This window comes from Oreochromis aureus, linkage group 18 (assembly GCF_013358895.1).
Source record: "Oreochromis aureus strain Israel breed Guangdong linkage group 18, ZZ_aureus, whole genome shotgun sequence".
NCBI lineage: Eukaryota > Metazoa > Chordata > Actinopteri > Cichliformes > Cichlidae > Oreochromis > Oreochromis aureus.
This window is the reverse complement of record NC_052959.1, coordinates 24,909,438-24,935,344: the sequence shown is the minus strand read 5'-3', so window position 1 is coordinate 24,935,344 and position 25,907 is coordinate 24,909,438. Positions and strand designations below refer to the sequence as shown.

Genomic DNA, 25,907 nt, shown 5'->3' with positions numbered 1-25,907 from the left:
CACGTTGGAGGTTCACCGTCTGATCTGGACTCTGCTCTCCTTCAGCAACATGGACCTGGACAAGAAGTCTAAGAATGTATTCCTCATGTTTCTGTTTAAATCTGCAAAATGTGCTCTTGTTTCTGACGAGACTAATCAGAAAAAAGAAAAAAAAACCCCACCCTGCTGTGTTTAAAAAGCTCTGTACAGTAACCATTCTGCATTATGCTAATTTCTCCATCGTTAATTGTGCTGATGTAAAACGATCTCGAGTGAGAATCAGACAATCACAGGAAAATCTGCAGAAGAGCCGACGCTTGAAGTTTAAATCAGACCTGTAGCCGCTCTGCATTCATTTATTAATCGGAATCTTTTAGGAGCTACTGTAGCAAAGTAACGTTTAGTTTAAAAGGAAAAAAAAAGGTCAAAGGTCACCACTTCTGGGTTATTTTACTGTGATCATACCAGAGGCAGTGTGGTTCAATCACTGTGTTTCTTAAAAAAATAAATAAATTAGCATAATGAAGAGGGGGGCACAAGGATCTATTTTTCTGACTCGCTGTTTTGTTACTATTTAATTTTTTTTTTTCCTTTTTGCATTATTTGAAGTGTGCAATATGTCCTAAATCCAAAAAAAGAAGAAAAAAAGGTGCAATTTGTTTGAAAAAGTAGCATTTGTTTTGTATTCAGTTGTAAGATGTTACTGTTTAAACCTATAACACTGCATGCAAACAGAAATGAGCCGGAAAAGGCGACCGGAGCGAGTCAACTTTGCATTTCAACAGTCAGAAAATCCTCCACAAAAATATGAACTTGTTCAGTTCTTTATTATTTTTTTTAATAAATCAGTTTGAAAAAAAAAAGTTTGAAAAGCCAAAAAGCCTGTTCATCTTTCCCCCTCCTTTACACTACATGTCAAAAAAAATACTGTAGTATATGTAAAATAAAAACTTCTAGAAAACTGAGAGAAGTATTTGTTATTTTTTTATGTTGGAAAAAACTTGACAGTACACATTTGAAACAGGATTTTCTTTTAATTGGTTCGTTTTAGAGCAGAATCAGCAGATTCAGTCAAAAATTAAAGAACTGATTCTGTTAATTATGAAGCATTTTAGAAACAAAATCATGATCTGTGTAAACATCTATATGGTAAAAACTAAAACATGAAGGGTAACTGTTTTAATGGCTTCCACACAGGAAGCGATGACAGGAGACATAACGGTTGGCGAGGGCGAAGTGGGCGTGTCCCGATGGGGGCTGACCAATAAGAGCACAAGATACCGTTAATTGACATGTCACAGTGCGGTAAATGTGCTAGAGGGTTACCTAGGCAACCGGGGTCTAGAAAGTCCACTAGCGACGAACATTTTAGCTTCAAGGCTACACGTGATGAGTGACATCGCTTCCTGCGTGGACCCAGCTTCAGTATTTCGGTCAGGGTTTACTGTAAACTGAACTTTTTTCCTTTATACTAAAAATTAGGCGCAGATTAAAAAAAAGAAAAGAAGAAGCAGAAAGTGAAATGTTGTGTGACCACGGTGGTAATAATAATAATAATAATGATGATAATAATAATAATAATGACGCAGACAGTCTGAGGTACACCTGCTTGAGGTGGAATTTACTTCGTTGGCTCAGTTAAACTTGTATGGCTTCTTCTGCGGTTCATTTTTTAAAAGGGTTAGTTCAGTCAGTATTATTGGAAGCATTCATTTTCTTGCCTCACTTGAATCGACATTAACCTCTTAATGAATTTAAGGCTGTCCATTTACCCACTTATGTACTACATGCAGAGAGTTTGCTACAGTTCTTGGGACATTTCAGACACTACATGGATGTAACACAGCAACTGCACAGAATTCTCTTTAGCTGCACAATGCTCCAAAACAAGTTTGTGAGGGTTGCAAAGTAGAAACAAAGAGCTGAAAGACGCGCTGCAGAGTCATGTGAAACGACTGTTTCAGTCATTTGAGCCATTTTAAGGCAGCTGGGAAAGACTCAGCTTAGAGCTTTATCTTAACTCGAACTCACCATGGCAATTCATTCAGAGTCAAATGTTTCTGAATGACGTGTGAAAAGAAAAGAAAAGTGCTTGGCTTGACGTGGTTTGGTAATTTGAGTGAACTGACCCTTTATTAAAACACTTAGAGGTTTCACTCCCAATATTCAGTTTCCCTCATATGAGATGGTGCATAGATTTAAAAAGTAGTGACAAAAATTCCTGTTGAGACTCTATGACAGCATATGAGGGCCATTTTAAATAAACAATGGAGCCAAATTTCCAACTTAATCTTTGAAACATTGCTCGACTTTGTAAGGCTGGTTTAACCTCATCGCACTGTGATTCGATTGGTGTTTGTTGAGTAACAATGATGTTACAGAAACTGACATATTCTTGAAACCTAAAGTGAAAAAAAAATTCCCCCCCTTAAAATTTCCAAATGTATTACATTTTTTTTCCCTGTGAACTCAAAACTTTAAAGTGGAGCTAGTGTGTTTTATCTTTTATTTCCTGTTTTATATATACACTAGCCAAAGTTTCAAATAATCAGGGCAGTATATATAAAACACAGAAACTTGAAGCTGGTGTATGCAAGGGGCAGCCAATCAGAAGGAAACCGACTTAATTAAAGGGGGAGGAGCTAAAACAGCTTGTTTCAGACAGAATCAACTGGTGGGCTACACCTAAATAAATTATTCATAAATTATAAATTATTGTGAACTGGATTATGCAAAGCCACCCAGAATGGCCCCCAGATGCTGTCAAAAGAATAAAACCAGAAGACTAGAGGTGCTTTTGCATCAGGTTAGGTTAGCTGAGCATAATGACTGGGACAGCCAGTGGTGAGTCTTTTTTAAAGGTCCTAAGTTCCTTCTACAAAATGAGTGGGTAGAAATAAATATAAAATGTCTTCATCTGTGACCTTCAAAAACTAGTAGGTGTATTTTTAAACAGGATTCAATTTGCAGCCCCCTTCCTGAGTCCAGTTTTATGCAAAGCTAGGCTAAGCTTAGCGTTTCCTGACATTTAAATCTTTCTTTCTGTTCCTTTACACGATGCTTTTTAAAGTTGATCCTGTGTACTCTCCTCCCCATTTGTGACATTATTCGTCTCCAGTTTTGTGCTATTCAGTGTAAACAAATCAAACGCACCTAAAACAGCAGGCAGGTGAGTGTGCAGTTTAGTGACCACAATTAGAGGACTTGCAACGCATGTGAAAGGTGTGGTCTCTAAAATAATGATCGTACCTTGTGTAATCTCATCATTTCTTGGCTTACTTTCCTGTGAAATAAACATGAGGTGGCTACTGCAATATCTGCCTGACTTTTTCACACCGAAGTCTGTGACAGACTGTAACTGTGCGGAAAATGTACTGAAAACTCCCAACAGCCCAGGCTGTAATTATATAATCTAAATGTATATATCGTAACAGATTTGGCAGCTAAAGGCGGCTTTCAAATACGCAGGATTTTACAGCAACTGTGATTACTTTGGTATTAGTGCATAGGTGCAGTTCTAGATACCACAAGGACTATTTACACATTCTTTGATATATTAACTAAAAGTTACGTCAGGCAGCAGGATCAGCTTAACTCGACACCGGCCCCCTTTGTCACTCGCAGAGGACACCCTGCCAGACCAACGCATCAGAAAACAGTTTAGGCAGCTGTGATCTTTGCCTGAGTGTTTTTCAATCTCAAAGAGAGGCCCTCATCGCCGTCCGGTGGAGGCAGACACGAGGTTCACGTCTCCGTAAGGCAGCTCCGTGTCTCCTGCTGAGTGAAGGGGAGCGTGTGTGTCGTGCAAATGTGCAAAAGTTACAACAAGACCCGTGTAGGTCTGAGTCCAAACTGAACAACAGACCGTCTTCAGAGCTTCCCGAACATCCTTCATCTTCTCCTCCTCCTCTTCTCCCTCTGAGTGTTTTTGATTGAGTTCCTTACATCTGCAGGGCAAAGACATCACCAGTATCAGTCAAGGAGGAATTAAACGTAAAATAATCAAATACAACAAAACCTATTTGTAAATAACTAGATTTTAAGGATTTTTTTGCTGAAGCTGTTTTCCCAGATACACTGCAGATATTAACTTTTATAGTCATCATCTAAAAATCTTGGATGAGTTTGAATCCTGGTAACCTTAACCTCCTAGGACCTGGCGTCCACATATGTGGACATCACAGTTTGGGTTATTTAGACCAAAATACTCAAATTTGCTCTACAAAGGCCTGATATCCACTTACGAGGACATTATACTGCTACTGTTCTATCAAAATTTTAAACGAATATCCTCATTTGTGGCTCTCATTTTTCTCAGAAACAAAAATCAGGTAAAAAATAAATAAATAAATCTGGTAATTCTTTGTTTTTACATTCATCGGGCCCCAATCAGCCCAAATATCAAAGAGAAATTAAAAATGCATGCCCTGGAAGAGTTCGGGTCTTAGGAGGTTAAGTCAAGATTGGAGGTCAAGTGTTCTGAAAATCTTGTAAATGCAATAATTCGAGAATAATGTGATGTAGGATTCTGTGACTGATCCAATAGCTGTGTGTACTTGGAGGCTGAGGGGTTGCCAGTTTAGTTTTTTTTTGTTTTTTCCCCCTATTAGCATTGGGCAACAATATTATAGGATATATCACAATTTCAGCAGCAAAACTATACAACCTAATGTCAGAGAAACATTGTTACTCTGGATGTTGGATCTTTTTTCTTATAATTCATTAGATCAAACCTGAAAAGGTGCATTTGGGGTACATTTTAAGGCATCCATGTGGGACAGGTGACCAAAAGAAGACAAAGCATCTATAAAGTATCTTCACCTACATTGTGATGGCAGGCTCATCTTCTAGCTATGATTGTGAATGTGAATGTAAACCATATAATTACCTTCTTCTTGCACTTCATCTTCAGTCTTGCAGTAACATCTAAACAAGAACCTACCAAAAAAGAAAGGACAAGTAAAGCTCTGAGAACATTTTACAAAACCACACACACCTGGATACCAACATAACCTTATGTGTCCACAATTTTATAAAATATGAAACAAAACAAAACAAAAAAAACCCTGAACAATAAATTAGTCAAAATTAACTAAACAAGCAGAAAAAAGTCAAATAAACTATAAAAGCAAGCAAATTAAAGAAAGCCATTCTAAGTAAAGCTGAAGTCATTAGGGGTTGATCATATTCTAGTTACCGAGCTTTTTCATATCTTTATATGTTACCTGCGACTGGTCGATCACCAGCCAGCGCTCCGTGCTCGTCTGCATGTCCTGACCGCTCAGAGGCTCCCGCAGTCTGACCTTCACTTCAATGCGACCCCCTGTGGCTTTCCGGCCGTCCATCACCTAGCACACGAAACACCGTGATCACATCCTAACCCTCTCAGACATACGGCCTTCTGATTTCTGTCTTAACGAATTAACTTAAAAACACCACAGATCCATCTCCTTATCCTTTTCAAACTGAATGTCATTCACCTCGACAATCTCCCTGATTTCACTGTGTGACTCCAGCTTGTCCAGTTTCAACAGGGCCGTCCCAATCGGCTTGTCGCTCCGCAAGAAACCGCTGTGAGACGACAGAGACGGTTACACTGATGAGCCACAGCAAAGGACAGTGTGTGTGAAATAAGAAAAATCAAGGTTTAACCTCTAAACATCCACCCATTCAACATCCACCCAAATAGAAAACTCCTCAATAGAAAAACTGTAATGCCAAAATAAACAAGACATCATTTAACATGTAGGATCATCTGGTTTCTGAACATTTGCTCATTCAGCATGTGTGTCATTTTTATTCTCTTTGTTAATCTGCACTTCTTCCTTTATTTAAAGTTTATTGTTTCTAAAAGCTGCTATAAAACTACCCTGATCTTAAGCCCACACAGCAACCTCCAGCAGAGCCGGTTGACACGTTTATATAATTACATTGTGATAAGAAACTAAACCTGAAGACTCCCATCACAGATTCTGGTTATTATGCGTTTCCACTTTCAGATCTTTTTTTGCAGCATATTGAAACATCACCAGTAATCGCTCACAGTAAACACCCACTAGCAGGACTGATTTGACTAATTTCTCACATTTAGCTGAAATAAACAGGTACAACTACAGCCCTTCTGGTGTCAAAGTCACATTGTTGTAACATGCTAATAACTAAAGAGCCAGCAGCTTCTCGGAAAGTTCTCACAGCACATTTTAAATACTCACTACGTGTCGCATGCTGTCTGACCAGCAGCTCCTGGGACTCACCCTTTGTGCAGCAGCTCTAGTTTGAGGCCTTTAGCCGTCACCACCCTCCTGAAGCCGCGGTGGTTGCGGTTGATTTGAAGTTTGAAACTCTGGTTGTATTCTGACGAAAAGAGACAACAAAAAAGTCAACATCACTCAGCAAAATTAAGCAATTTAGAGGAAAACAAATAAATCCAACATGGAAATATTAGGAAATTCTATCCAACTCCTTAAGTGAGTTTTTAAAAGTACCACAACTTTAAAACCAAAATGGTCTCGCATGATAATGAACCTAAAATAAGGCTCTGTTTGGTTTGAACAGCAAAAATGCTTGTGTCCTAAAAGAAATAAGAAACATTTAAACACTCTGGAACTAGAAAAAGAAATCATGTCTGAAAAGCTAAATCCCACAACTAAAGCACACCTGAAGCAAGAGTCATGTCTCACCTGGGGAGTTAGTGTTCTTGATAACAGCTGTTTTGAGTTTCTGCGGCTGCTCCTGGTGGCAGCGAAACAGCAGACGAAACTTTAGCAAAAACACTCACTGGTGTAAATGTTTAAAAAGGCGTATTTTGAGGCTCTCACCGTGCTGGGATAGGGGAACTCAAACTTGACGTAAGCATCCAGATCGTTTGGTTGGATTCCTGCAGGAGGAAGAAAAGCAAAAAGCATGAAAATTTTGTTTTACCCACACTCTGAGGTGTGACCTTCTACTAGATTTATGGAAAATCAGTCTGAGTAACTGATTCAAGACCACTGGTTTGTTCTACGAGTTGAATTCCCCATTTATCCCTGGTCGTCCTCCTGTTTTATTGCTGATCTGAATATTTTTAAATTCTGAATAAACACGACCTTGGAAAAAAACAAAAAACAAGAAAAACTGATAAATGCAGATTTTTACCGCTGGGAGCAGGAAGATTCATCCCTTTTACGATAATAACAACCATATCAGTGCTGCTCAGCTCTGGAAATATCCTGAAAACAACAACAGGAAAAAAAAGGCAGGGAGAAAGTCGAGTGATTTATTGTATCTGCTTCAAGTTTAAACACTAAGACAGCCGCAACAGTCACTGAGCGACACTATGTTGTATACATTTTTGGCAACAAATAGAAAATTGCTTTTTTCTAAAAATTTGTTTAGTGCAAGCAAAAGATGAAGGCATGGATGAAATCATTTACTACCCCTTTAATATATTAACCGTCTATTAAAATAAAGGGATGACAGATTATTTTCTAACTTTATAACCAAGGAATAACTCAGCAGGAGTAAAGAATTGATGGCAAATGTTCCCACTTGGCTATGCGAAATGACTTCTCCTCAAAATGATGTTTAGGAGGAGGCAGACCCCTCGACTGAGCCAACTTCAGGACTTCCATACTCTTCTTACAGCTTTCAGCCATTTTCTCAAACCTAAAACAAACATGAGAAGAATGAATAAAACTTTTCCATGTTTCATGTCATAGATCATTCAACAACTAATTTAGAGTTTAAATGTAAACTGCTGTTGGTGACAAGGAAGCTTACTTTGTTGTTTCAGTGACGTTTCCCAAGTGTTTGAACTGCTCGGAGTAAGTTAAACATTTCTAAATAAAGGAAGAAAGCCAGGAGAAATCTTAACACCACCTTCTTAACATTCTCCGCCTTATAGGAAGAGGGTCACAGTTTGGAGAAACCAGATACAGAAAATCTGTTTCTGGCAGCAGAAATTATTCATAAACAAACATATCAGAGAGCTGAAAAGTTTCTTCTGAGGGGAAATCTTGTTAATAGTTTAAAAGGCATAAATACATTTATTTAAAATCATAGTTAATCTGTAGAATTTGGCTGAAGAAAAATCTAATTTAGTTAAATTTCAAGCACAACTTTTTATAAAGACTCTGCTGCGGTTTTACCTCGTGCTGCTCTTTCAGGATCTTGGCCAGCTGAGTGTAAACTTCCTCGGCTTTCTCTGAGACCTGCAAGTCGCTGTGGTGAACCAGGATGAAGTCTTCGTCTTCGTCACCAGGAGGCGATGGCACCTGCAGGCAAACAAAGAGAGAGAGAGAGACAGAGCATTTTTAGCCTGTGTTTGTGGCTCCCAATACAGAAACTCAACACATCAGTGTGGGTGAGATTTCTCTATAGTCTCATCGCAGCAGCTTAATTTCAACCTTACACTGTTCATAACACTTTACACCACGTGTGTGCAGAAACACGTTAATGTCAAGCCGACATTTCCTGTCTTTGGTTTTTTTTTTTAAGCCACATTTTATTTATAGGCCGTCTTTTAAATAAAATTAATTCTTTTATTCTCTCTATATTTTACTGAGATATTTTTTAGTTTTATTATCAGCATGTTTCGCATCACTTGACAGCTTTGTTTCTTTTAAAAATTGATTTAGATATTTGTTTATTGACTTACTTTATTTTTTCAGTTTATTTGAGCTCTTTTACCTTACTGAGTAGGGCTGCACAATTAATCGTTAGAAAATCGCGATCTCGATTCATACTTATGTGCGATCTCATTTCCAAATGACAACGATTTTTTTTAAAAAAAGGGGGAAAAAAAGACGACGACGATTGTACCGCATTTTGATCCGGGACGTAATCTGCATGAAAACAAGCGCTCCCTCTTCCTGCTCAACAAATGACAAGGGCGGAGCCTTATACCACGTGATACAGAAGCTGTGCCGTGTAACGCTCAAATTGGCAGGGAAAAAACAACGGAGAACACGTCAGGGATAACGAGAAAGTGACAGGAGAAAATCCGTCCCGGTCAACCACCCAAACATCAATAACGGGAACCTTATACAGCGTTTCCCTATACACGTCGAACTCACGCAGGCACAAAGAAATTACGGAGGCTATTAGTCATCACCTGACCAAAGATATATCAACACTGTGCAAAACGAGGGATTTAGGAAAATGATCAACACCCTAGACAAACGCTACACAGTGCCGTCCCGCAACTATTTTTCTATTGTTGAACTACCTCTATACACGCAGTGTCGAGCAACGGTGGAGACGGAATTTCAAGCAGTACAACATTTTGTGAGGCATTTATTGTTTTTATGTTTATTTATTGTTTTTATGTTCAGTTTCAACTGTTACGAAGTTGATGTGCAGTTAATAAGTGCAATAAATATTTATATTGGAAAAGAAAATCGTGAGAGAATCGTGATCTCAATTCTAAGCAAAAAAATCGTGATTCTCATTTTATGCAAAATCGTGCAGCCCTATTACTGAGGTATTTTTTTGCTGTTGTATTTTATTATTATTGCTTTATTTTGTTATTAGTTGTGTTTATAATTGCTGTAACACCAAATTTTCCAAAGGAGCTCGGAAAGAAAAGCATCTGGACTTCTTTAAGTTTCCTTGAAGACGTTTCACCTCTCATCCGAGAAGCTTCTTCAGTTCTAAGAGCAATTGGTGGAAAGTCCCAGATTTTAAGCCCTATGGGTGCGTCCCCCAAGAGGGTCATGGACCTCCTATTGATCTACCTAATCACACGAGCCAAACTTAAAATCTAATAAAGAACTAACCTTCTGACTTAGTCGTTTTATGTAACTTTGAATTGTTTTTCAAAAAATAATCTGAATCAGGCTGATCTTACTGAGCACCTAAGGACCATTTTCATCACAGCTGCCGTTTTTAGATCTTTTCCTGGAAGTCAGGTTTCTAATAGCAAAGGCAGCACTGAAGTTGAAGAGCAAGACAGGAAACATGCTCTTCATTTCTTTCTCCAATTTATCAACATTGATCAGGTTTTGCACTGAGGAATGGTGCCCCAGTATGAGACTGTCCACACAAGCCCTTCTGCAACATCCTGTGGTGTCTAAGGGAGGATATTAGGCAGAAACATCTGGACTGTGGTGAAAGCAGCGCAGCATCACCAGATGCCAACACAGTATTTCCCCACCACTTTCCCTTTTTATCAGATTTGCCTCCCTGCAACATCTTCTATGTCTCCAAAATGAAAACCCAGTTAAACGATTGCCTTTTTAATTCCAGCACACATTTCAGTTTTTAATAAACAGAAAAACGTAGAGGATTTTCTGTGACTAGTTTCTAAAGAGCAGTAATTAACTCTGTGGTGGTTCAGAGAACCAAACTGAATCATCTTGGTTTTGGCACGCTGGAGCAGGTGAAGCGCTTATCACAGCTGGACAGACAACAGGACTTCTCCTGACAGATTTAAAACCAGCATAAACGTTAAAAATGATCCAGAGGTGCATGTGAAAAAGACTTTTGATTTTTCTGAACCTGTTCTCAGACCTTGTATTCTACAACCTGAATGAAGCCTATTTCTAACTGTAAGCAGGTTTTGGTTCATCCAGATATGAAGCGTAGATCCACCGTCTGCTCACCGTGCTGATGTCCACAGTTTTGCCGCTGCGTGCTGCCTCGATCATGGGGTCTAGGCCCTTGGCGGTGCGGAGAAAAATCTTTGCCTGCTCCATATCATTTTTCTGCTTCGCCTGCAGCGCTGCCTTCATGTACTGCTTCTTTCGACCCTCTAAGAACTCCAGTTGCTGAACAGCTGGAAAATGAAGACAGAACAGACACAAATAGAAGTAGTTTACAGATCTGTAATGAGCCCCTAGGTTCTTCAGTCAGTCAGTACTTCTCTCCATCTACGTCGTCCAAAACTTTTTCAGTATGAGTTGAGAGGATGTTCTGTTAAAGCATTTCTCAGGAGCCAAATGAGTCTCTGGTGGTTCAGAGGATGTCTTATATCCTTCAGACTTAAACTCTTGTGTCTGACCTGTTTGTGAGAGCCCTTCTCCGATGGTTGTCCTGTCAGGTGAAGCTGACGGAGTCCTCTTCTCTTCTTGACCTGCTGTGGGAATGTCTAACGTGGGTTTCTTTGGCTCTTCAGGAGCCGCAGGCTTTGCCTACACAGACAAAACACTCCAGTCAATTTTTCCACAGGAACCAAATATTTAATTACCATGTAATGCTGTCATCCTACCAATTCTTCCTTCGCCTCATCATCTTCCTCATCTGCTACTTCAGCAGCATCACTAGAGGCAAGCTTATTGGCTGCCTCCAGAGCAGCAACAATCCCCTGTTCAGCTCCCACTGCCTTCTGGCCAGGGATCGGAGGAAAGCCTGCAAGAAAAGGTGTTCACTGACCTTTTCAGCTTAGCAGAAAAAAAACTGTCCAAGTATTTGTGCTTCAGAAATAATAAAAGTATACAAAGTAATCCTGCACTGCAGAACTGAGCACATAGATATAAGCGGGCTTTATGGAGTTAAATTTAACTTGGAAAAATAAAAAACATGTATCTCACCAGGGGGAACCGGCAGCTCGTCAAAGTTGACTGCTTTTCCTGCTTTGTGAGTTCGGATGGCGCTCTGGTATTGCTGCAGGATGCGGGAGTTTAAAAATATGTTAGAAGCAGAGCCAGTCGTCTCATCGGGGGGTAAACGTAGAAGTTTGCCGATGCTAAGTGCTGGGAGTCTATGCCTTTATTATTATGCCTGTTACTTTAATTTATTGCCTTGTTTTATTTACTCATACCCACATAATTATTCAAGATTTTAAAGTCTTAAACACAAACAAATCCAAGTAACGGTAAGCTTAAAAAAACACAAATGTCCTTCGCAGCTGGATCACACATTACTATTGTTTTAATTAGCTTAGTACTCTGCCTCCAGCACTTTCTTTTCAGGCATTTACCTCATCTAAAAACAAACAATACTTAAAGTAATCCAAGTCTTGCTCTGTGCTACATGTGAAGAAGAATAATTGTGGAAAAAATCCATTTCTGATTCTGCTCAAAGTGTGCAGCTCATGTGTGGAAACGACACAAGATTGCATGAAAAATAAAACACTGTGTCTATGTCAGAGAGGACGAGCCTGACAAAGCTTTAGTAACAGAGCACTTTGACTGTAATCGCAGACTTCAGAAGTCTCTCCTGTTACCTTGGCAATACGGTCGTGCATTCGGGCCTTGCGGTCGTCTCCGCTGGCCTTGGCCTGTGCAGACGCCTCCATGTACTTGGCTCGTCTCTGCTCGAGAGCCTCCAGCACATCTTTAGGAGCTGAAGGGGCTGAAAGAAAAAACAAACCCAAAAAAAAAAATTAGAACTAAAAATTTCTGCCATTACATAAAAGAGCTTAAAGCATGTTATAATTTGTCTGTTGTCATGTCTGATAAAAATAACAATCAAAAAACCATCTTTGAGTTCACAAAGTTTTTTGTGTTGTTTTTTGTGTTGAAACAGAAATGTCTTTTACAAAAGCCTTTTATTCTAAAAGCATCACAAAAACACAAAACTGTTATTAATTATAATCAGTAACAACTAAACAAATAAAACTCAGTATCTGAGTGAATCTGCGTATGTATTGGGAGACTGATAAAATGATTTGGGGGCTGTGTCTGGAAGGGTTCGCAGCAAAAATAACATTTAAAAACTGCCAAATCAAACAGAGCTACCCACTGTAGCGACCCCTTGTGAATGAGGGAGTAGCTTTATCTGATTGAGCACAGAGGCAATATAGACGTGATGAAAAGACGAATTGTTTGACGAACAAACAGAAGTTAAAGATGCAAATGTCTGTCGGTTGGTGCAGGAAAAATGATAACATATAAAAAACAGTTATTATTTTGATTCGTAGCAATGATAATAATAATAATAATCATCATCATCATCAAAATTTTTTTTTTACTTTTCCACACTCCTTTTTGCTACAAAGCTCTCATTTTACAAGTTAGGCACACCTGTTTCCTTTATAGTGGTGCATTTGCATCCTCCTAAAAACTAAACAGTTCAGTTCAGCTTGAGCCAAGACTGACAGAGAGAGCCTTGGGTCGACAGATCAAAGGACCATTACTAAACCTGCTGCAGCTCCTTTTGTCTCCATATCTCTGAGGGACCTGGTGTCATTCGTTTATCAGCTGCAGCTCTCTGCTGCGCTACTGGCTACCATGCAGGTTCAAAAGACTCAAGTAACCTGTCACCTGGGCCTGTTGTTGCCCCCATTTTCACCCTCACAGCGGGTAATTGCCCTTATGAGATGCCTTTCCACTGAAAAACATCTAGCAATATGAGCTTAACTCCTTACCAGACAACCCAGTGTCCCCTACCACCTCCAAATCATATATTTGTGGTTTTTCCATCTTTTGAATTACTATTAAAAGTACAAGGAAGTGCCTGTTAAAAGCACGGATTTTTCTTAAAGTTCAATTCACGTATAATGTTTGTTCAGTTAATTATTAACTCATACATACATATACTATTTTTACACAACACAGGCCCATTGATTTTACTATGAATGAACCACAGGTGCTTATAAGGACTGTAAATGAGACCAAAATATAATTTCTCACTTTCCTACAGCTTCATTAATCACTGTATCTCATCTCATCCGCCATATGACATTTTGTGAATATTTACTTTTTAATGCAAACAGCTGAATGTTTATCAGAGCTGTCATGTTTGGGGTCACTTCCTGCTACTCATCTTTATGTAAATTATTACAACGCTGTCAACCAAACAAACAGCATGTTTTCTTCTGATATAATTTACTGTATTTTAAGAGAAATAAGCTGAAAACAGAACTACGTGACTGTTAAAATGATTCCTACCTGGAGCTGCTGCAGCCGTCTGGGTCGGCTGTGTGCTTTGACTAGTGGGAGCTGCAGCCACCGGAGTGGAGCTTCCTCCTGAACCTTCAACACAAAAACACAAAGTCAACTGAAACAAACAGAAAACAAGTTTGTGGAAGATCTGTGTGATCTCTATTGAGTTTCTAGACTGAGGCCTTTAAAAAAAAAAAAGACTTTTGTTATTAGTAGTTTACTGCATTTTAGATTCATAATTAATGTGACTACATACATACCCCAGTTTAGTGTGTTATAGCTTAAGGTGGAACTATGGTCCTGGTTCTAATTTTCTGTCGTGTGTGCTGTTACAGGGGTTGTCATGTTTAATGTGGACATTAAACATGACAAGAAATGTAAATAATGAGGTCAGAGTATGCACAAATAATCCACCAGAGACAAAAGCTCAGGCTTGAGATTCAGTTTCAGTCAGTTCTTCGGTGTACTGCTTCACAGACCATCGTCTACATGTTTACCATCACCAGGGGGCAATGTCAAAAATATGTGGAATAACCGGTCTGTGGAGTACTCATGCATGTGTCGTTTCTGGTCCTTCAACCAGCCATAGGGGGAGAACCAAAGTTAAAATGTACTTTTCAAAACAATGAAAACTGTCTGCCATGGCCATCATCTGTGCTTGTCCTGTCACTTTTTTGAACACTGATTTTTTTTTCTTTCACGTCTCCCCCTCCTGGTTAACTCTCCTGTCACTCCTTTTCCCGCAAAGGCATTTTTTTAGATGACTCCAGACAAGAAATGCATCCTTTACTTTGTGTAGCCAAATACCTGCACAAATGGGTATTAACACTGTACCATGAATTCTAGGGGGTGTACACTTCTATGTACTCTATGAAAAAGATATACTTTTTCAATTATTTATAATGCTAACACAAAACACTAAAAGTTTTTTTTCTGGCTGATGAAACCTTGATAATGTTCAGCTTTGGGCAAAACGCTGTCAGAAACTACTTAAGTAAGTACTAAAAAGAAAAATTTATTACTGCCTGTGCCAAACAAGTATTCACCATACTGAGTTTGAGATGTAGTTTGGGTTGGACGTTACATTTTTGAATAATCTCACCAAAACATCCCAGCTGAACAAGCCCCGCCCATCTGCCGTTAAGGCCTTCTGTTTGCAAGGGGCAGCCAATGAGAAGAAAGTTGGCTTAAAAGGACAGGAGTTATAACTGAGGTTCTGCTCTAAGGCCCAGTATAAGATAAACAATGACCCTATAATAACCTTAACCCCAACGTAACAGGATAGCAGATTTCTAACCAATTAAGACAACACAGACTGATTGCTTTTACTGTACTTGGACCACTGGTGCCAGTTCCTTGGTGTGTTCATCATAACAAAACTGAAATTTGATGCTAGTGTTTCTCACCCTGTCCTGGAGGTGAAGGAAGGCCACTCAGATCCACTGACTGTCCTTTTTCCAACGCCTCGATCACTGCATCGAAACTCTGGATCAAATTTTTAAAAAAAGGTCAAACATAATGATGGTCTTTGTGAGGATCCACATTTTTGGCATGTTTCACATTCTTCAGAGAGAAATCCTGCCACCAGAATGTGCAGCAACACGCTCAGGCAACACAGTGTGGAGATGACAATGTGCAGTACTATGCTACTATTTTAACTCTAGATTAAAATAAGTGTTTTCTAAATCTCACAGCACTGGAAATCAAATCAGACACGAGCCATGAATGTACAGAGGATAACAACGCTTTTTCTTTTTTTACTGCGTTTGTTAACTCTACAGGATTTGATGCATGCTCAGTAATTCTGGTGAGACAATCCCAGAAAGTTCATGTGGATGCAGTGTTTTCGGGAGAAGAAACGTTTCATCAGTCATCACAGTAATCAAAGAAATGAAATGTTTCTTCCCCTGAAAACGCTGCGTTCAGATAAACAGAATGAACTTTCTGAGATACTCCACATGGCCTGTATCAGGAAGGAAATAAAGCTAATGTTCAGAAGAATATAATTACTGTATAATAAAATGACCAAGCATTAGTGGACATCAGTTTGTTTAAAGGCTGAAAACTTTAGATGACTCAAATTTCCCACTAAAAAGAAGAACATACAGCGAAGGACACACAAAGTGAATCTAGACAGTTGTTGGTGGTAAACCACAACGTTTTTTGTTCTGAATTGTTTGCTGTGGATGTCACTTTTTGTTCTATTTTGTTTGTAGCGTTTAAAGTAAATCAACATATTCTTGAAAATAGTGCCACTTGCCAGTGCCACCCTCCTGCAGTACAATCTTTAGGTGGCACCTGGAAGTAAAAGTTAGAGAACAGCTGCCGCTGAAACAGCTACCTCACCAGAAGCCGTAATCACGCCCTCTTAATCACCTTAATCATGACAGCATACACGACCAAACAGTGATTATACTTCATTGCCTGTCATTTCTCAAAGGTCTATTTAAACACATCAACTGACTTTCAAAAGATTTTCAGTAAACTTGACCTCTGAGCTTTCCCTTGTTTCACCAAATGTACAAGGTCACCAAAATTTGAAAGGTCCACAATTTTTAGCATGTACATCTATGATATCTGTTGATTTGAAAATCCCACATTGCCACATTTTGAGTTATGTTCACTAAAAATCATTTAATCTGATCACGTCTGATAACAAAGAAAAAAGGCTGGTGATACAAGTTTAAGGACAAAACAAAGAGGAGATCTGGAATAATTAATTAATTTCTTCATGTTTTTTTTGAGAAAAAAAAACATTTATTTGGGAAGAAATTAATGCCAGTTTTGCCCCCCCCCCCCCATCTCAAAATGTTTTCAGATCCAAATAGACACCAAAAGTTAATAACAGAAAAAATACAAAGGAACCAATTCCTCCTTGGTAAAGGTAAGTATTAGATTTTTCTTAAAAATAATCCTGTGAGACATCATGTTGAAAACACACACAGGGACTCTATTATCAAAAATGTAGCTCCTACAACATTCCTACAGAAGAAACTTCCTCTGCTCAGAAACATTGCTGCACTTCTCATCGGAAAAAGGCTTCATTCTTTGTATACACACAGATACAAACACGCTAAACAGGAAACAGAAACACTGTTCTGAATTACACTGTTGAAGCCCAGAAAATACACAATTTATTACAAAGACGTGACAAATGGCTGCATGCTTCTGTCTGAAATCCTTTTATCTGATTTAATATAAAAACATCACATTAAAAATGTTTTTAAACCATCTACAACAGACCTGTTAAACCACACTTCAGTCTGCCGGTTATCTGTCACTTCATTTGAACACATCACTCATAGCTGACGGTCTCTGACTCACCTTGCTGGTCTTGAAGTAAAGCTTAGCTTGCTCTACGTCTCCTTGCTTCTTGGCTCTCAGCGCTGCCATCTTGTACTCTTGCTGTCTCTCCAAAAGCATCTTCTTGGTGGCCTTGTTGGCTGAGGGTTCACCGGACAAATCAGATGTCAATTCCCACAGTGAAAGGCCTCATTCATTGCAATAATGAGGAGGGAGAAGACGACATATTCGCCTCAGACATTACAATCATCAGCTTCCCCCCGATCCAAACTCAAATGTGTGCAAACCATTACCAGTTACACATGATCAAATGCATCATAGCATGCTAAAATACAAAAAAAAATATAATCTAAACCTAAAATGTGTTGGTGGTCACTTTATATAGCCTGCTTGATACATGAAAACTGAGGTCTTTACATAATACATAAAATAAATTTTGATGAAGACGGGGTTTTCTCGTCAATTGGAAGATTAAAAAACATCTACTTGTTACTGTTCTCTGGTGGTCAGTTTAATCTGACTTGTTTTGATAATCAGAGTCAAGCGTAACAGATATTCTAACACAGACAGACTGCTTTTACTGTGCAGCTCAATTATGCCTATGGCTGTAGTCTCCATGCCAATTCTCAGCAAAGAGAACCACGGTCTAATGTGCAACTCAAGTGAAACTGACCATCTGATTGTGAAACGTCAGCAGCTTCCTCATCGGTTTGCTCCTGAGGAGATGGGAGGCTGCTCAGAGTGGATAGGGCAGCAGAAGACGATTGCTCCTCCTCGCTGCTGGGTGTGATGACATCGGGCGCAGCAGGTGACTGTGGTGATGTGGCCTCCGACTCCCGTGACTGAGAGGGCTGAGGTGGCGATGGTACAGGGGGAGCAGGCCTTGCAGGCACAGCTGGTCGCGGGTCGGTGCTCGGGGCTCCGGTGGCAACAGGCGGAGGGATCTCAGCCTCATTTACAGACCTTCCTTTTTTCACAGCGGCCAACATTGACTCCAACGTCTGTGAGAGAAACCATAAATTCATAAAGTCAACAAAGACGTCATCATGTGTAATAAAAAGGGTTCATCGCAGAAATCTAATCCCTTAAGACTCACAAGTGTAAACAATGAGCAAGAGGTTTTATGGGCAGGAGTAAAATGTAGTTGAAAATCTTTTACATAAGGTGTTTTAAGAAATGCGAACCAAGATCGCATCTTCTGACTGTGACGAAACGAACAACTTGGTGTAAATCCATGCCCTCTGCATGTCGTACCTTCAGACCACGATCGTATCTCCTGGCTTTTGAGGACTCCCCTGCTGTCTTGGCGTTCTGCAGGGCTGTCTTGTACATTGCTAACCTCTCCTCAAGGGTGTGTTGGAGGCTGCCGGGGGCTGCTGCAGAGACTTTTACTTCCTCCTACAAGTGTGAGACCAAAACAACCTAAGAAGCAGCTGGAAACATCTGGTTAAAGGAAGAAATGACTCATCGTGCAAAACAGGTTGACATAAACAACATATTTTTCAGTTTCTGTCCATCTACATCTTAACCTTAATCATATGCTTAAAATTCGAGGCACGTTAAGCGCCCAAAGTATTTAAAAGACACTAAAATGTAGACGTGAGGAAATACATTACCAGGAATGAGGTCAGACTTACTAGAAGGAATGAAAATAATTTACCTCAACTGCATCTAGTCAACAGAAGCTGATCACGTGCCAGGTAAACAACTGTTGTTTGTGTGAAAATTAAAAATATCTTTGATTTCATATTAAAAAAAAAAAAAAAATAGGCAGCAAGTTTTATAAAGAAGCAACAGGTAGGATGCTTCCTTTCCCTTTCTTTTCAGTTACTGGCAACAGGCAAAAAATCTCCCATTTGACACACATGTTGATGGTGTCAGTTTCAAGTTTGGCAGAAGCAGCGCATATTGTACCTGTGCCGCTGGGGACTCTGGTGTTTCACCCTTAGAAGATTCAGCAGTGGCAGAGGATGTGGGGGAAACATCCTCAGCTTCCTCCTCACCCACCACTTCCTGTAGCTCTGCCTGATGGAGGGGGAGACAAAAAAAAAAGCAACCGATCAACAGTAAGCTTTCTCTGTGCACACACAGAGCTGGATTTCAGAAGCAGCGAGTGGGAGTCAAGATTTCCATCTGTTGTTTGATAAATGGAAATACTGCGAAGCAGAAAGTGCAGAACAAAAAAACCCAACAACAACAACAACAAACCAACTGTAATTTACAGCTTAATAACACCATGATTACTGTGTGAGCTATAAAACTGACGGGCACAGAGAGGCCAGAGTGAATTTATTTATTTGTTTTTATTGGTATTAGTTCATGGAGTCAGTTGATAGTGACCGTGAGTTACTATGAGTAAAATGCTGTTCTGTTCCAGTTTTTCAGGGTCGACAAGACGAGCAGTGACTTAGAAAAAGCACACATTTGCCAAAGGAACGTCATCTTTTTGGCTACAGATCACTTTCTGACTACTATACACTCAACGGACACTTTATTAAGTACACCTAGTGCCAGGTTGACCCTCTTTTGCCTTAAGAAATGCTTTAATTCTTGGTTACTTAGATTCAACAAAGTGCTGGAAACATTCCTCAGAAATTCTCGGCCCATACTGTAGATATGCAGGATGCACATCCATATGAATCTCCCATTCCGCCACATCTGAAAGGAGGTCTATTGCATTGGGATCCGCTGACTGTGGGGACAATTTGAGAACAGTGAACTTGCTGTCATGTTCAGGAAACCAGTTTGAGCTCATTTGAGTTTTTGTGATAGGGGATATTATCCTGCTGGAAGCAGCCATCAGAAGCTACACTGTGGTCATAAAGATGGTCAGAAATTACCAGCAACAACATTTAGGTAGGCTGTGGCCAGTGTTGGGAAGGTTACTTTTAAAATGTATTCCATTACAGAATACTGAATACATGCCCCAAAATGTATTCCGTAACGTATTCCGTTACGTTACTCAATGAGAGTAACGTATTCTGAATACTTTGGATTACTTAATATATTATCGTGCTGTTTACAACTACGTGAATGTACTATTGCTGTGATTTATTACTGTTACTGAAGGTCCGCGGCTCCGAACAGTAGTAAAGGGACCTCTGGCTAATACGTCGGGTTCCGTGTCGGGCTGGTAGCCGAAAACTAGCTTTACTTTGTTGTCTGGGTCAACTTTGCTTGCCAGAGACAGAGAGAGGCGTTGAAAGGCTCCAACGGAACTTATTTTTTCCGGAGGAAAACACGAACACAGCGTACAGTCGAGTCTTAATAGCTTACTTACAGCTGGGCTCGTCAGGCACTCTTCTTGGCTGCAGTGGTTATTATTATATTTACATGCTTCCAGCTCCCGTTTTTGCTCCGTGACAGCTCGGACTTTTCCTTTCTCTCCCTCCCTCGCTCACAGACACATAACGTGTATGGCAGTCCATTCTCCCTGCAGCATGGACTACACTGCCCATGATGCTACATTCTTTAGGGCCATGCCTGTAGCATTCTGCCTTTTAGCTTAGCACAACAACAACAACAACAAAAAAGCGCTCTCTCACCCAGGAAACACGCAGAGAGAGAGCGTCACCCTGTAACCATGGCAACCGTAACGCTGCCGCCTGGAACAACATTACGTAGCTGTCAAACAAACCCAAACAATCCTGACCCGCGAGAATATGAAACAGGGAAGTACCGCCGTGTAATCCATTTATTTCAACAAAGTAACTGTATTCTGAATACCACCTTTTTAAACGGTAACTGTAACGGAATACAGTTACTCATATTTTGTATTCTAAATACGTAACGGCGGTACATGTATTCCGTTACTCCCCAACACTGGCTGTGGCATTCAAGCAGTGTTCCATGGATACTGAGGACCCCAAAGTGAACTGCCACTCGCTGGATAGTTTCTCTTTTTCAAACCATTCTCTGTAAAGCCCAGAGATGGTTGCATGAGGAAAATCCCAATAGAGCTGTTTCTAAAGTCACTTAAATCACCTTTCTTCTTCATTCTGATGCTCATGTTTGAAGTTCAGCGAGTTGTGTTGACCATGTCAACATGCCTAAATGCACTGAGTTGAGGCATGTGATTGGCTGATTAAATATTTGTATTAAAGAGCGGTGGAACAGGTTCAGCCGAGAAAGTGGTCATTTAGTGTAATTGTGCATTTGTTAAAACACCGCTACAAGAAACTCAAAAACATGACTCCTAAGGAATCTACCACGAAGCACGATTAATGGGTTAGTGAGCCATATCCTTCTAAAAACATGGAATAAAGTCACCTAAAACTTAAACCAGTGGAAAACTGATCAGTGTATTTGCAGACTTTTGATCACCAAGAATATCCAAGCTCACTTTGATTGGGCCGGAAAGTCATTTCCACATCTCTGCCAAGTATGGGACTTCACTGCACTGAGTAGCCTTTCATCTTTAAATCTATGCAGTTTACAGTTTTAAAGCTCTAGTGTTCACTGAAAGCATACTGAGTAATAAAATAAACACATCAGGCTAACTCCTAAATTCTCAAGATTTCTGCAGAATTGCTCGCTGGCCTTGCCTAAAGTTTGGGAATGGATCAAATAGAGCAGGTTATTCAAACACTAACCAACAGGTCTTCATCGTCTTCAACATTGTCGTCATCATCATCATCCAGGTCCTTCATACACTCGTCTGCCATTCTTGCGATATCTTCCATGGGTAGGGGGCCTACAACACAATCAAGGTGTCATGAATTCACATGATAAGCAGAACAAATGAAGCGTTGCAGTGTGGATGAAATTTTCTAAAACAAAGAATTCACAAAGAGTGATTGTCCGGGGAATAATTATCACACATAATTATTAATTAGACTCGGCCAACAGTCAAAGTCTCCAAATGAAAGAGAGCATTCTCACAAAAAAGTTTTATAAACCTAAAACTTGAAGATCATCTTTCCTTATGAGGTACTATCCAGCTGTTAAAGAAGTTAAATCAAGTTCACACCCTTGGCTTAAACCTCTAAAATACACTAAAATACACACAAGACTCAGTCGTGTTTGGGGAGAGCACAGCAAAGATTGTTGAAACAGTTTCAGTGGTTTGGCTGATATTTTTATATTTAGCTATGATAGGCTAAATGACTCACTGTTGTACATAAACAATCCTCTCCCACTGGTATAGTCTGTTTCTTTCTACCACTATCTTCAAGTGGGAATACACTCCCTGGTGTGTTGTTGTTTTTTTTGCACTTTATGGACTGTGAAGTACAGCTGCTTAATTCTGATATAATGCTAATTGTTTTCATCATTAATAAAATCAGGAGTGACACGATTACTCACAGACTTTGAAAAAAAACTGGTTGATTCATTAAACTTTAGAAAAAAACTTTAGAAAAAAACATTTTTTTCTAATATGTTCCACTTCCACAGAAGTGGAAGCTGGTTCCACAGAAGTGGAACCAGCTTCCAGTTTGGATTCGGGAGACAGACACTATCTCTACTTTCAAGATTAGGCTTAAAACTTTCCTTTTTGCTAAAGCATATAGTTAGGGCTGGACCAGGTGACCCTGAATCCTCCCTTAGTTATGCTGCAATAGACGTAGGCTGCCGGGGATTCCCATGATGCATTGAGTTTTTCCTTTCCAGTCACCTTTCTCACTCACTATGTGCTAATAGACCTCTCTGCATCGAATCGTATCTGTTATTAATCTCTGTCTCTCTTCCACAGCATGCCTTTCATCCTGTTTTCCTTCTTTCACCCCAACCGGTCGCAGCAGATGGCCGCCCCCCCTGAGCCTGGTTCTGCCGGAGGTTTCTTCCTGTTAAAGGGAGTTTTCCTTCCCACTGTCGCCAAAGTGCTTGCTCATAGGGGTCATATGATCGTTGGGTTTTTCTCTGTATTTATTATTGTGCTATCTACTGTACAATATAAAGCGCCTTGAGGCGACTTTTGTTGTGATTTGGCGCTATATAAATAAAACTGAATTGAATTGAATTTATTTTATTTCTTTTACCATTAATTATATTCAGATGAACTAAACCTGCCGCAGTCTGGTAAGGAGGTGAAGTTAGACACTTTTGGAGGAAAGGGATGTACTAATTGTTGGAAATAAAAATGTGGCACAATAATTGTTATATCTCAAGTATCTGGTTTTAATAATTGTCGGAAGTCAAAACTCAAACTTAAATTAAAATTCATCTTCTAGCACATCCCAACTATGGACAGTACTTGTGTTGTCTTAACGAGGTCTAAGTCAAATTATTTATATACACATTTGTGGTGGCTAAGGTGGCAACCTCCAGAGCTAAAAAATTATGCTGAAGTGCTACAAACTGCAGTTTCTGGAGGCGTGTAAATCTCCAGATTCCTACTTAAAATGTTCAAATTTACTGCATTAAAAAGTTTGCTTATAGCCTGGTACAAAAAACAGTTTGGGCCTCTATGAATAGTTACTACTGAGTAGCTTTTTTTTTTTTGGCCTACATCCATCTTTACACCATGTTGACCATATTCGGGACAACTCAGGACATCCCCTCAGGAGATCTAAACCCCGAGTTTAGAAGCTTTGAGTTTTTGTTGCAAAAAGAGAGCTAACTTAAACGCTGAGTGAGCTTCCAGACTAACAAAGTCTGTGCACCTAACATGCTCACTGACAGTTTTTCTTCGACAAAGTCTGATTTTATCTCTGAGTACTGCGTTCCTGCTATACCTTTATTCTTTATTCATTCATTAAGAGTCCCCTCGGGGGTAAAAGATCAAATATGAACGAGAAATATGAAAAACAAACATGTATCAACAAATTACCCAGTGACAGTGTGTGTGACAGTGGGCAAGAGAGGGAACTTGTACTATACCTTTTTTCCCTGATTCTGTCTAACAAGCCACAAAAATGAATTTACTTTGCAATGCCTCCATATAACAAAACACTGCTGGTCCAAGCAAAGAAATCTGTGATCATACTTTTGGTACCTAATGGTCTTCCTGCATAGCACATCTGCACAAATAATCAAATTATATTAGCAATAACAATGTCAGCTTCCGCTCAAAACCCAATTATTTACAGGTACACTTCCTGCTGGGCTGCAGCATGCTTTCAGTTAATTTATTTTTGACATTTGGGATGGCTGTGGCACTGGAGTTAGATTTAACTAATCAATAGATTGGTGGTTATCCTTCAGCAAGACACTGAACCCTGAATTTCCCTGATGCATCCATCAGAGTGTGACTGGATGAATGAGGGTTGTAGTAAGAAAACGTTACACAGTACAAAGGAATCCACTGTTAAAATCAGTTCACTAAATATACAAAATTACAAAGGCGGTGAGTGATCTCAATACTGACCACAATAACTGCTATAATTAAGCAGCTCTACCAACCAACAAACCCTCTGCTTCCTGTTTACACTGACACAAAGTGTAGTTGCATGATCGTGCGATTCATGTCTATAGGCAAATTAGTACATTCAGAGGTTATGTTCGAAACTGCTAAAACACACACCTGGATGGTGACTGCATTTGTGTGGATGTAGCCTGAGACTGTGAGAGCAGCGCTTAAATGATAGCAAATGTTAGCTGTGCCTACCACAGGTGTAGAAGGGTGCGTGTGGAGGTGGGGTGGGGCCCTTACATAGACTTATTATTGGTCCATGTTTGCAGAACTGTAAGTTATAACTACTGCACTCACTTTTCCCCTTCTGCCCGGCTTTTCCTCCTGCAGCAGCCTTTTTTCCAGTAATAGCAGCAAGTTCCGCCTCCAAGTCCGGGTCGTCCAGGTTTCCGTCCATGCCCATCATCATCTCATCGGGGTTCAGGTCTACAAACAGACCCATCTGAAAGCAGGAAGTAAGGGGATAAACGTCTCCACGCTGACATATTTCTGAAGAGAAAGCCTCCTGTTTGCAACCTTATGTTTACTGGAGTTGTTACCTGCTTGGCAGCAGCGGCGCCCTGGCCTATGGGCTGCGGTGCTCTCTTCTTCTTACCAAACATGTTTGTTTTGGTTTCTTGTTGTAGAAATATCCCCTCGGAGACACCCCAGTGGTCCAAACCTCACCTACACGAACACACGTACACTTTAAGAAAATATGTCGCTGTTGTAATCAGTGTCGGTTGCAGTAGTTGTTGAAATCATGTGAGCGGTTGTCAGGTGGCTCCCGAATAGGCTACGATAACGAGCTGCCAACCAATGGTGACGTTAGCCCAGCTAGCTGCTAGCCAACCATGTCTGTCGGCTCTTAAGTCTAAAAGTTAATTTATAAACAAGATGGAAACTACTTCTGTATCTGCCCGCGAGGGCTTCAGAGAGTCTATCATACCGCGAAAAGACCGTGTCTGTTTACCTGTGCGTTCACAACTTCATCAAGTAGTTTTCAGAGGAACAGTTTCATTTCTATGCTTTGACATGATAATGGATTTCTTTGAACGCGCATGCGCTAAGCCTGGGAGCACCCTAACGCTGCTTGAAAGTTGAAGCCCTGAGTCATGTCTGCCAGGCAACGAGGGGGTCCCCACTGAGTAAAGCAGCAAAAATACAAGCCACGTTTATTAAGTAAGTCAGGTTTTCCTGCGTGTAAAACATTTGGTAACGAGGTTTTTCATAAATGTATTGACTTAACTTCTCTAAGTAGTAACGCAAACATAAATACACCAACTTCAAACAAACAGAATACACGATGGTAATGCAGATCCTTAAAAGTGCTTTTCTCCAGAAAATAGATAAAAGAGAAAACACAGAAAACAAAATGTTCAGATTCAACAAATATTTCAAGTGACATACTGTCAGAAACTGTCAGATCTAAATCTGTCACACAATTCAAAAACGGTTCCGAGTGTTTTACAGATACTTTCAAGATCAAGATT

The 25,907-nt window shown here is 39.9% G+C and overlaps 1 protein-coding gene across 2 annotated transcripts; it reads right to left on the bottom strand.

Annotated features, from left to right (window-relative positions):
• Positions 1-83: 83 nt before the first annotated feature.
• Positions 84-25,466, bottom strand: cc2d1b (coiled-coil and C2 domain containing 1B). 2 transcript variants are annotated; one of them, XR_005609063.1, is made up of 27 exons: positions 25,388-25,466; positions 24,975-25,101; positions 24,733-24,877; positions 21,677-21,777; positions 18,999-19,109; positions 18,339-18,482; positions 17,758-18,085; positions 17,106-17,224; positions 15,188-15,266; positions 13,788-13,871; positions 12,122-12,249; positions 11,487-11,559; positions 11,165-11,304; positions 10,958-11,087; positions 10,560-10,732; positions 8,106-8,231; positions 7,738-7,796; positions 7,507-7,623; positions 7,114-7,187; positions 6,798-6,856; positions 6,660-6,711; positions 6,234-6,333; positions 5,460-5,550; positions 5,205-5,327; positions 4,868-4,917; positions 3,845-3,926; positions 84-3,753 (listed from the first exon to the last, which is right to left on the bottom strand). XR_005609063.1 is itself a non-coding variant. In XM_031731032.2 (26 exons), the coding sequence occupies exons 2-25, from the start codon at positions 25,035-25,037 to the stop codon at positions 4,906-4,908; spliced, it is 2,631 nt and encodes an 876-aa protein (XP_031586892.1). In that variant the 5' UTR covers positions 25,038-25,101; positions 25,388-25,466; the 3' UTR covers positions 84-3,926; positions 4,868-4,905. The 2 variants fall into 2 exon arrangements, 1 of the variants encoding a protein (XP_031586892.1); XM_031731032.2 differs by having other exon boundaries at positions 84-3,926.
• Between the last annotated feature and the right edge of the window lie 441 nt (positions 25,467-25,907).

Bases quoted from the DNA above. Each gene is read 5' to 3' on its own strand.
- cc2d1b (XM_031731032.2), bottom strand. From the start codon at position 25,037: ATGTTTGGTAAGAAGAAGAGAGCACCGCAGCCCATAGGCCAGGGCGCC. The intron at 18,483-18,998 runs GTACAATATGCG...TCACACTTGTAG, and splicing joins CAGAGTCCCCAGCGGCACAG to GAGGAAGTAAAAGTCTCTGC. The intron at 13,872-15,187 runs GTGAGAAACACT...TTTGTGTTGAAG, and splicing joins TCCTTCACCTCCAGGACAGG to GTTCAGGAGGAAGCTCCACT.